The 12444-nt window shown below is 48.1% G+C and overlaps 2 protein-coding genes across 2 annotated transcripts; one reads left to right on the forward strand and one right to left on the reverse strand.

Moving 5' to 3' along the window:
* Nucleotides 1-450: 450 nt before the first annotated feature.
* On the forward strand, nt 451-4268 carry LOC133892627 (multiple C2 domain and transmembrane region protein 16-like). Its single transcript, XM_062333515.1, has one exon. The coding sequence runs from the start codon at nt 767-769 to the stop codon at nt 3899-3901; it is 3135 nt and encodes a 1044-aa protein (XP_062189499.1). The 5' UTR covers nt 451-766; the 3' UTR covers nt 3902-4268.
* A 3-nt stretch (nt 4269-4271) lies between these two features.
* Nucleotides 4272-9365, reverse strand: LOC133892628 (proline--tRNA ligase, chloroplastic/mitochondrial-like). The gene is made up of 11 exons (XM_062333518.1): nt 9000-9365; nt 8369-8425; nt 7343-7453; nt 7099-7185; nt 6910-7023; nt 6554-6760; nt 6198-6335; nt 5795-5956; nt 5093-5292; nt 4714-4797; nt 4272-4600 (listed from the first exon to the last, which is right to left on the reverse strand). The coding sequence occupies exons 1-11, from the start codon at nt 9363-9365 to the stop codon at nt 4459-4461; spliced, it is 1668 nt and encodes a 555-aa protein (XP_062189502.1). The 3' UTR covers nt 4272-4458.
* Between the last annotated feature and the right edge of the window lie 3079 nt (nt 9366-12444).

The following is a 12444-nucleotide window of genomic DNA, read 5'->3' on the forward strand; positions in this document are numbered from 1 at the left end:
TAGAATTAAGCGAAAAAAAGACATGATGGCGGAAAAGTAGAAATGATTGTGTAGCGAAAGTTATCTTCTCTCTTATAGGTTGACCTGGATTTCAAATTTTCGTACCAGTTCTGTAAATATGTTTTTGTTTCCTTCACATACATATATATAGCCTTTTCTTCGCACTAATTAAGCATAGACCAAACTAGATTAGTTCAGTATAACTTGCTGTGGCAAGGCTAGGGAATGCTCAAGTGAACTCAACCACACAACATTTGCCCTCGTGAAATTTAATCATGAAAGAATCAGTGCCACAGCATTATGCACATTTTCATGAAAAAAAATACAGGACTGACTAAACTACACAAATTTGATCTTTATTATTTTAGCATGGATAATGTGCTTTACAATATAAAAACAGCTGCTTGCAGATGAAGGTAAGCACCTTTTACTTCACACCCTACACTCTAAATCTATCATCTACGTACTTCCTTTCTTCACATAAACTACTGAGTATTCTTAAGCAAGGAATTTGCATCGTCAGTACGTATTCCTCTTAATAATTTAATTTCAGAACCGCGTGCCATGAAATTCTCTCTCATGCAGCCATTCTCTATTTTATATATAATGCTTCACTTTTTATTCTTCAGAACACACACACCCACACTACACTGACACACACTCACCATAGCTCCATGCAGCTGAAGCTCGGAGGCGCCTCGGCGTTGCTGCACCGGCGGGAGCTGTAGAGGATCAGTGGGAGGCGCTGATCGATCAACGAACGGCGATGGCGGGGACGGCAAGGAAGCTGGTGGTGGAGGTGGTGGAGGCGCGGAACCTGCTGCCCAAGGACGGCACGGGCACGTCCAGCCCGTACGCGCGCGCCGACTTCGACGGGCAGCGCCGCAAGACGCGCACCGTGACGCGGGACCTCAACCCGGCGTGGAACGAGGCGCTCGAGTTCAACTTCCCGCCCGCCGGCGTAGGCGTCGACCCCGTCGTGGGGGAGCCGCTCGAGGTGGCCGTGCTCCACGACGTCCGCGTCGGGCCCAGCAGGCGGAACAACTTCCTCGGCCGCGTCCGCCTCGACGCGCGCCAGTTCGTGCGCAAGGGCGAGGAGGCGCTCATCTACTTCCCGCTCGAGAAGAAGAGCTTCTTCAGCTGGGTGCGCGGCGACATCGGGCTCAAGGTGTACTACGTCGATGAGCCGCTCGCGCCGCCGGAGCCGGAGCCACCCGCCGCTGGTGACGCCGCTCCTGATGCCGCGGCGGTGGAAGCAGTAGAACCAAGGCCGGCCGATGCTACTGCTACGGCTTCAGCGGATGAGACGACGAAGGCGGAGAAGCTGGTGGACGCAGCTCCGACGCCACCGCCGGAGGCGGCAGAGGCAGCTGCCGGGGATGGAGCCACCACGGAGAATCCACCGGAGGTTGACTCCGCAGCGGCGACCCCGGCGCCGGAAGATGCACCCGAAATGACAGCAGAGGCGGTGGCAGCATCGGAGGAGAAGGCGCCGGAAGAGGAGCCGGTGCTGAGCCCTCCACCGCCGCCGACGCCAACACCGATGCCGCGGCAGGTATCGATGCCTGTGCGCCGGCCGCCGCCGCCTCCACCGGAGGAGCCGATGGAGCGGAGCAAGCACGATCTGGTGGACAAGATGCCGTACTTGTTCGTCCGGGTGGTGCGCGCGCGTGGGCTGCCCACCGGCGCGCACCCGCACGTGCGCGTGGCCGCCGGCGGCCACAACGCGTCCACGAGGGAGGCACGCCGCGGCGCCTTCTTCGAGTGGGACCAGACCTTCGCATTTGTGCGCGATCCGGCCACCGATTCGCCGGGCCCCACGCTCGAGGTCTCCGTGTGGGACCTCCCGCCCGACGCCGACGTGTCCGTCGCCGACGATCGCCACTTCCTCGGCGGCCTCTGCTTCGACACCGCCGACGTGCACGCGCGGGACCCGCCCGACGGGCAGCTCGCCACGCAGTGGTACAGGCTGGAAGGAGGGCGCCGTCTTGCCGGCGCCGACCTGATGGTCGCCACTTGGGCGGGCACGCAGGCCGACGAGGCCTTCGCCGAGGCGTGGAAGGCGGACTCCCCGGCGTCGTCATCGGCTGCCGCCTCCGCCGCGTCGCGTGCCAAGGTGTACGTCTCGCCTAAGCTCTGGCTCCTGCGCCTCACCGTCATCGAGGCGCAGGACACGCTCACGGCGCCGCCGCCACGTGACGCCGGCATCGCGGTGCGCGCCACGCTGGGATTCCAGGCCCTCAAGACGCGCACCACACCGGTTGCACGCAACGGTGGGCCAGCGTGGAATGAGGACCTGCTGTTCGTTGCTGCAGAGCCGTTCACCGATGACGACTGCCTCGTCATCTCCCTCGAGGTGCGGCACGGCAAGGAGGCCTTCCCCGTCGGCTCGGCCAGCATCTCGCTGGCCACTGTCGAGCGGCGCGTCGACGACCGGAAGGTGGCGTCCAAGTGGCTCGACCTCCTCCCGTCCGACGAGGCCACGAAGAGAGTCGGCAAGAAGGCGGCCATGCACATGCACGGCGGCCGGCTGCACGTGCGCGTGTGCCTCGACGGTGGCTACCACGTCGCCGACGAGCCGCTGTACGCGAGCAGCGATTTCCGGCCGTCGGCACGGCAGCTCTGGAACCCGCCCGTCGGTGTCGTGGAGCTCGGCATCGTCGGGTGCAAGGGCCTCCTGCCGATGCGCACCGCCGACGGCAAGGGCTGCACCGACGCATACGCCGTGGCCAAGTACGGCCCCAAGTGGGCGCGCACGCGCACCATCTCCGACAGCTTCGACCCGGCCTGGAACGAGCAGTACACGTGGCCAGTGTACGACCCCTGCACCGTGCTCACTGTCGGCGTGTTCGATGACCCGCCGCCGGCGCAGCTTTCAGACGGCGGCGGCGTCCTTCCCGCCGCCGTGAGCTCGCGGCCGATGGGGAAGGTTCGCATACGGCTGTCCACGCTGGAGAGTGGCCGCGTTTACCGCGGCATGTACCCGCTTATCATGATGCTGCCCACCGGCGCGAAGCGGATGGGCGACGTCGAGCTGGCCATCCGCTTCGCCACGTCGGGGTCTACGCTCGACGTGCTGCACATGTACGGCCGGCCGGCGCTGCCGGCGATGCACCACCTGCGGCCCGTCCCGGCCGTGAACCGCGAGGCGCTGCGGCTGGCCACGGCGCGCATCTCGGCGGCGCACCTGGCGCGGTCGGAGCCGCCGCTGCGGCGCGAGGTGGCGACGTGGATGCTGGACGCCGCGGAGCCGCGTGGGTTCAGCATGCGCAAGCTGCGCGCCAGCTGGAACCGCGCCGTGGCCGCGCTCTCGTGGGTCGCCGACGCGGCGCGGTGGGTGGAGGACACGCGGTCGTGGCGCAACCCGACGGCGACCGCGATGGCGCACGCCGTGCTGGTCCTCCTTGCGTGGCACCCCGACCTCGTCGTGCCGACGGTCACGCTCCACGTCGCAGCCGTCGGCGTGTGGAAGTACAGGCGCAGGCCGCGCGCTCCGGCTCCGCACCCATGCGTGCGCGCGTCCATGGCGGAGGTGCCGGACAGGGAGGAGCTGGACGAGGAGTTCGACACGATACCGAGCGCGAGACCGCCGGAGGTTGTGCGGGTGCGGTACGACCGCGCTAGGATGGTCGGCGCACGGCTGCAGACGATGGTCGGCGACGTCGCGACGCAGGCGGAGAGGCTGCAGGCGCTCGTGTCGTGGCGCGACCCGCGCGCCACCGGGATGTTCGTCGCGCTGTGCGTCCTCGTGGCCATGGTGCTGTACATGGTGCCGATCAAGATGGTGGCCGTAGTCGCTGGGTTCTACTACCTCCGGCACCCGATGTTCCGAGACCAGATGCCGGCGCCGGTGATCAACTTCTTCCGACGGCTGCCTTCCATGTCTGAACGAATCATTTAGGAGCAAGCAAGCAGTGGCAATCTGGAATGAGTGGCATTGCCCAAAGGCCGGCGCCAACGGCTGGAGAGGCGAGAAATTTGAATGACGTAATGGAGTAATATGCAGGTGCAGTTGTAATCTGTCGTAGCAACATGTTAAGAACTTCTCATTTAATTTCTATGCTATAACATAATAAAGCAACGTATCTTTCAGTGTAAAAGAATTATGCTTGGTTTTTAAATCCTTCGTTCGTAAATTTGGATGGAATCCAGTTTAGTGATTCAATGTCATTGATGCACATGAGTTAGAAGACGGCAATTTGTTGGAAACAAATAAGAGTGAGCAGGCAAACTTGTAAACAAACTTCATCGCATAGATTGGATTGCAATCATGCCACAAAATTGACCTATCGATTATCGAATTTACAAGAAAAATATCAGCAGTACGAGCATTCCACTGCTAATCCATGAATATGATCAATGCAGACCTTATAGAAACAGGTAGACAGAGTAAAATCCTAAAAAAGAAAAGGAAAAAAATCGGTTTTGATCTCTGGCAGTAGACAGACACTGGATGACCTAGTATGACTTTGCAAAAATCGCAACTTCCTCTGCCGGATTGCCAGTCATGAAACATTTCTTCGTGCCCTCTGGCTGCTCGAAAGGGAAGCACCTGATGGTGGCGCTGGTCTCTTCTTTCACCTTCAGCTCATCATCATCACTGAAGTTTACCACAGATCAATCAAATTGCCAACAACATTTGACAGATAATGACTATTGTATGTTATACAACATGATAAAGAAGATACACATGGTTTACCAAAGTTAACCTACCTAGCTGACCAAGGACCTCTAGCCCACTTCCCTTCAGCAATGGCTTCCTTCAGCTCTCTATATGAGCTTACATCGACTATATTACTGCAAGAGTGAAAATGAAATTTCGTGGCTCATACTCTAGAGTAATTGTTTGAAACGGGTGAGTGCAAAGGCAGTGATACAAAAGAAAAGGAATCTTCCTTGAAAAGGCAGGCAGTTACGAAGAAGATAAGGAACCTTCAACAAGTAATTCTTATACAGCCAACAATTATGGTGGTATTAAAACACTTGTGCCCAAGGATAAGGTTGGTTTGCAGACAGCAATCAACAAGCAATGGACATAAGATCGGAAAGAAAGCTTATTTAAGACAAGTTATACTTAAATTGAAACAAATACCTATCACGGAATGTGATGGCCTTCTGTAAAAGGGATGCTTGTATGTCCTCTAGATGGCCCTTTATATGCTTCACCAATATTGATGGCTCCATAGACACTCCAAACTCCTTTCCTTGCTTTCCAGGGACATCCCGCCGAGAAACCACAACACTCTTATTTGTGACATCACGTGGACCGATCTCTATTCTTACAGGAATCCCCTGTCAAAAGCAATACAAGGAAATGTGAGAAACAAGTTCACATAGACAAACATATAGGGAAATAAACTCTATCCAGATTGATGCCTATATAAACAAAGCCAAAATTTCATCTGATTCACAAAACAAGACTACATACAGAAAGTTAACTATTGCATATTAATTTTGTTGGATTATGCCTCAGAAGATAGTTGGTACTACAACTGGAATGAAAGCGATACTGCAAAAGAATCCTCTAGACATTGTTATGGACTTTTAGGCAATACGAAATACAGTATTTTCGGTCAAAGAATGAAGCAGATATGTGCTACCAAAATAAAGTTATAGTCTCAAGCAGAGTTTGATGTACATAGGCCATAGCCATGCAACATAGACTGATGAAATCATCAAATTAAGATACAAATGGATTTTCATAATGAAAGCATACAAATCTCAATACGGAATAAACAGAATGAGTGAATAACACAAAGAACTTGGTCTCCACTATAAGAGCAGTAGCAATTACTTTCATCTCATAATGGTTGAACTTCCATCCAGGTGTCCGCAGCTCTGAGTCATCCACTTTGACTCTAATTCCTGCTTCTTTGAGTGTTTTTTGAACTGAATCTACAGATTCAATAACAGCAGCCTTCTCATCACCCTTTTTCCATATAGGTACTATTACAACCTGAGTTAAATAGGAACACTCTTAGATTGTACCATCGTGTGTATGGATTCGAAAACAGAAAGCAAATATTCACAATGAGTGAAGATCTGTAGGGAAAACAACAAATTTAGTTGGCCATTTAGATCATTTTTTAAGATAAATAGTAGCACAAGAAAGAAAGGAGGGAAGAGTAGTTTAATCAGATAGAAGGGATTTGTGCATATAAAAGCATGTAAATGATCAACAGGCAACAAAAGGAGACCTGAATGGGTGCAATCCTTGGAGGAAGCATTAGACCAGCATCATCACCATGGGTCATGATAATCCCACCAATGAACCGAGTACTAATAGCCCAAGAGGTCTGCCAGACGTGTTCAATTTGACCATTTTCATCCATAAACTGCAGTGAACAAAGCTCAACATCATTGTGAATTGCTAAAGCAAAATCCAGAAAACAAAAAATAACAAAGGAACCAAATGCAGTTCATGTGAGTAATTCCTTCTGGAAAGTTTGAAATAGAAGTTGATTATAGCAGCCATGACATAAAAGTCCATGTGTATAAAATGGATCCAGCACATGAAGCATGCAGAACATGAAGATAGTTGGTAAATAGCAACCTGTGTTCCAAAGGCTCGCGAAAAGTTCTGGCCGAGGTTGTGACTAGTTCCAGCTTGTAAGGCCTTCCTGTCACCCATCATAGCTTCTATAGTGTAGGTCTGATTAGCACCAGCAAATGTCTCCACTCTCGATTTCCTACCTGGAATAACAGGTATTGCAGCTTGCTCATAAGCAAACTTGGTATATACATCAATCATCTGCATCGCCTGCAGAGCAATAAAAATTTGAGCAGGTGAGGTAGTACATTAGAATCTTTCATTGTTTCGAAGATTTGATTTTCCTGTGCCATTGCATGCATGGTACTGAAAATTTAAATGACAGAAGCAACAATAGCTTGGAAAATGAGAAAACAGACCTCCTTTTCTGCCTCCTCAAGGGTCGCATGGGCTGTATGCCCTTCTTGCCATAAAAATTCAAGAGTTCGGATGAATGGTTTAGTCCTCATTTCCCATCTTGTCACATTAGCCCACTAGAATAATAAGGACTATTTAGTGCAGTGAATGATAGTGGACTTCTAATAATCTAAGTTTGCCAACAAAGTTACCTGGTTAATCATGAGAGGAAGATCACGGTAGCTCTGAATCCATTTGGTGAACATGTGGTTTACAATGGTCTCACTTGTTGGTCTTACCTACAAAACCCTCAAGAACAGAAGTTCAAAAAGTTCAGCTTTAGAGGCAATCTACTCATAGCATTAAGCCATTAACCATCAATATTCATAATCATTGTTCCAACAAAAAATTGTGGTCTATAGCAAATTTACCCATAAGACTAGAGCAAAGTATTACCACAAGCTTTTCCTCAAGTTCTTTTCCTCCTCCAACGGTGACCAATGCAAGCTCCGGACTAAACCCTTCGACATGACTAGCTTCCTTCTCTATAAACGAGTATGGAATGAACTGGTACAATAAAGGGAACAAGCATAAGAAACCACAGATAAGGAAGTAGCAATGATGGAGTCTAATTCAGATAAAGCATGAGGCAATCTCTTAATGAAAAGATAGTAACATGAAACCAAGCAAATGTATGATAACGACACATAGTTAAAAAGGAGACAATGGTCGCAGATTGATCTACTGCATCAAATATGAACATGTGGACATGATTCTTCTTAATATGAGACAATGTAAATCTCACTTCCCTAGAGTCCATTTGCATAGACATATGCTACATTATATGGAATATGTATCTCAAATTTACTATCCTGAATTCCCACCAAGTGTCAACAGAACAAAACTTCGTCAACAAAACGTCAAAATTCAGCTTCGATTTGCCATTTGTTATTTACCAATTACCAACTTAAGTGTCTTTTTGCATCCAAAAGCAAGTTAACAGCAGCTAGCATTAGCATTCCGTGCTTCAAGTTTAAAATTCAGAATGCCAGAGCTAGACAAGGAAGCACACATGCACAGCTATTTTTTTTTTTTAAAAAGTTATATTTTGTGAAATCCTCTAGAGCAAAAACAGCACTCTACGAAACTTTATCCGCATAATTCTTTCTAAATTCTAGCAGTAACAAGAGGTGAAACGTGTTGCATAACACATAGCCACCATTATCACAGGACTATTGACTACTGTCACAAAATGGAGATGCTGAAACAAAAACAACTTTTTGATCAATCAACATACTGTATTTTTTCCACTTATAGTAGCAATGGGAGCTGCAATTTGTTGCATTAACAAATGATAATCTAACATTACAACATAGAGCCGCAGAAACAAATTTACTTCTTGATCAATCAACATATTTTCATTAGCACTCAGCACTACACAGAAAAAGAATAACAGAAATGGATGGGTCGTGCTGTGCGAACCTGAGGGAAGTACATGTTGCTGTGCCCTGTTTCCTTGAACTTCACATTCAAATAGTCCTACAACAAAAAAAAGTCAGCAAAAAAATCCAGACATGATGAAAGACAACACTAAGAAGTCTACCATAATAAGAAAAATGTTCAAATTTCAAGCTATAAGTCAAATTTCCACGTCATGTATAAGAAAGCTTCCATTCACCAAAGTCACACTGCATGGTACGAGGAACACCAACTTCGTATAGAAAGATACAAACTTCACACCGGAACAGCACAAAAAGCCCACGTTCTTCACACCAAATTCCAAACGTCATTCGAAAACACAAGGCGACTAGGAAATGAGAGGATTGCCACGCCGGGGAACGGAACTTACGTTGGCACCAAAGCGTATATTCTGCAACTACAACCACTCTTTACTTATCAAACTGCACAAATACACACCAGCGGAAGTAAATTGAGTTACACAAATATTGAAGTATTACTACGCAGGCAGCAGCACCAGTAACCACTCTTCCTTCTTCTTCAGATCCACATTGCTAACCTCAACCCAACGAACAGAGGCATCAACGAGTACAAACATAGAAGCACGCAAGCAGGGTGTCGCATGGAGGCGAGTAGGAGCACCGAGCGCACTAACCTGGATGGCCTCCCAGATGGCGTAGCCGTAGGGGCGGATGACCATGGTTCCCCTCACGGGCCCGTAGTCCGCGAGCTCGGCAGCGGCGATGACGTCCGTGTACCACGCGTTGAAGTCCACCGACCGCGGCGTCACCTGCCCCTCCCTGTCCCCACCGCGGCTCTCCGCGGCCGCCGGCGCCGGCGCACCCGCGGTCAACGAGGCCTGGCCCCTGGACGCGGAGGCCGCGAGCCTCGCCACCGGCAGCCGGCGGCGGAGCAGGGGCTTGGACGGGGAGAGCAGCGAGGGGAGGCGCAGCAGCGACGTCATTGGGGGATTGCCTGGATTGGGGTGCTGTGCCTGTGCTAACGCCAATGGTTTAGCCATTTACTCACGGAGTTTTTTTTATTTTTATATTTTTTAAAAAATTAAAAAAAATATACTTGTACGAGAAGAATTACTGGACTAGACACCTACCATTCTCTCAAAAGATAGCCGGAGACACCACCGTGGCAGGCCCGTAGCCCTTATCACCCTCTGAGGGCGTGGGTAACCCTGCCTCCCTCTAACCGTGTGTTTGGTTCGATGGATATGGCCATCCGGGAGATGGCCATCCCTTTTTCCCGGTGTTTGGTTCACTCCATCAGGTGGATGGGATGGCCACCATGCACGAATATTCGGTCTGGATGCTGGACGGAGTGATCCCTGAAAAAAGGTCGGACCAAGCGATCCCTTCTCGTACATCCACGCTCGTCGTGCGTTCGTATTTTTATTTAACTCTAGATTTTATCTAGAAGTAAAAAATAGTTTAAATAATCTAAATATTTTTATGAGCAAACTAGAGCTCACTGACAATTCATTTTAATTAGTTTGATCCAAAAATCATGAGCTAATATTTAATTAAAATTCTCTAAAGAAGCATACTTTTATAAATTTTAGTAATTTTTAATGCCTCAAATAAATTCCAAAAATAAGTAAAAATTCATTAATATTCTTCTCATTTGATGTATTAATTTATAAAAATATTTCTAATCATAGATTATTTAGTGACAATGTGAGTTCATTTGTAATGCTTTATTTATATACATTTATAAAAAATATTTCTAACCAACTCAACTCATCCAATCCATCCAATCAAACAAAAAATTGGCTCATCCTATCCACTCTAATCCCACGAACCAAACAGAAAACTGGTTCATCTCATCCATCCAACCAAACAGAAAATTGGATCATCCCATCCCTAAAAACAGAGATGGTTCCATCCCATCCCACCTCGCCCTCCAACCAAACGTACCCTTAGGGCAGTTAGACCCCCTCCCAACCCCATCATCCACGATCAAAGTGGTGTTCCCTTATGATTAAGAGTTACTGAACAAACCCATCGAAACCTTTATTCTTTTGCATATGTTTTTCGGCGATGGCTGTCTACTCGGATATAACTTGAGATGCAGATGTAGTCGTTCGAGACATTCACGCCTTTGCAAAAGAGACGATGGTTCGAGTCACCGTGAAAGAGGTGGTCGTTCGACAACGACCACAAGAAGATATGCTTCTACCACTTCCACCACAACCGAATGGGTTGGTTCCGATAATGATGACTTCATGCTAACTCCTCAGAGAACTTCACGTCGTTACGAATTCTCCGACAACGGGGCAGATGACTAGGATCTTAACTTTAATTATTTTCCGTATACACCGGCATCGCGTGGACCAAAATTCTCAGAACACGATTACCAATAGATGGACCGAGAGATAAAACACATACAACTTCAAGGGCTATTTTGTCCGTAATGTTTATACTACTGATTATTGAACTTGTTGAATTCAAGGTGATTTTATCATTTTTAATCTAATACCTAAGGCGTGTATGTATCTTAGATGTAGCCTACATACTATTAGTAATATTTAAATTCCATGTACCCATCTCATATATACATTCTATCTTACATTCAATATGGTTTTATCATTTCACTTACATATATTTATTCTACCTTCAGTTAAATATTTTCTAGGATTTTTGTTATTATATCTTCACTTAAATATTTTTTTGGATTTCGACAGCACTATGGTCGTGGAGGAGCGGGGGTAGGAGGGGGCCTAACCGCCCCCTCAGAGGGTGACAGGGGGCTAATCGCCCCTTGAAAGGGCGGCAGGGCTACCCACCCCCTTAGAGGGTGGTAAGGCCTATGGGCCCACCACAGGGGCGCCATAGTTGCACTCTGGGTGACTTATCGCCCTCTCAAAGGGTTGAGAGGGTTGTAACCCTTTGATAGAGCGGTAGGCGTCTAGTCCCGTATTTCTTCTCGTCTGGGGTATATTTTTTGTAATTATTTTTTTAGAAAATATATATAAAAAACTCTTTACTCTTGATGTGTTGGCCTGGGTTTGTATGAGCTTTCATTGAGAAATGGAAGACCTTCCGGCCCAATTCAACAACTAGCCCTCGCCCTCGCCCTCGCCGTCCCCGTCGCTCTCTCCTCATCGCCGGCGCCGGCCACTTGTCTCCCAACACACGCGGGAAAGGGTTTGTCCATGCCTGTAACATCACAGGACTACCACAAGCTCGAAGTGCTACTAAAAATAACCTACAGACTGCTAAATCTTAAAGAAAAATTCGACAACACATCCTCTATAACTGGAGGTATAACTGACCACTCACCCCCCCCCCCCGCGCGCGCGCGCGCACACACACACACACACACACACACACATATATATATATATATATATATATATATATATGACAAAATTAGAATCTGAACAAGTTATCAACATTTGGAAAATATGATTAGGCCTGACAAACAACAACAACACCATAATATCAGCTGCTAGCTATGGTTCACCATATCATTATCATCTAAAACGGTATTAAAGACTTCCGTGCAATACAAGAACAGCATCAAAACAGTTAAAGTAAAGACATTAATATGAATGCATATGTATGCATATTTCATGCTTTTTCTCACCCTTATCCCTCCACAGGCAACGTAAAGGTGTGCACCGCACTTCTTCTCGGGTAACATATGCCATGCTCTTCCTCACCATTCTAATGCATGAGATGCATATATATGACATGCTTCATGCATAACCAATAACATAACTTCTAAGATATGCATAATATTTCAAGAACTGCATATTATGATAAAGAACAACGACAAAATGACATATCTCACTTCATTCACCTCCTAATTCAAGATTCAAGTAAACTTCAGAAAAGTAAATATTAAGGCATCAAACTTATGCATAATCAAAAGACATAACTTCCAACAAAGGTATATACAGACCTGACCAAATGGGCCTCTCGAGACGGCCCAGCTAGACATAGCCCATCAGGCCCAACTAACTATGAGGACCCGTCCAAATAGTATTCAATTAATCATCAGGCGGATCATTATTTATAATCCAACCTCGACGATTAACCCGAATACCATTCTGGCAGTCCCGGCACGTGTTTTGTAACCAAGGA

The sequence above is a fragment of the Phragmites australis genome, chromosome 15, assembly GCF_958298935.1.
Source record: "Phragmites australis chromosome 15, lpPhrAust1.1, whole genome shotgun sequence".
NCBI lineage: Eukaryota > Viridiplantae > Streptophyta > Magnoliopsida > Poales > Poaceae > Phragmites > Phragmites australis.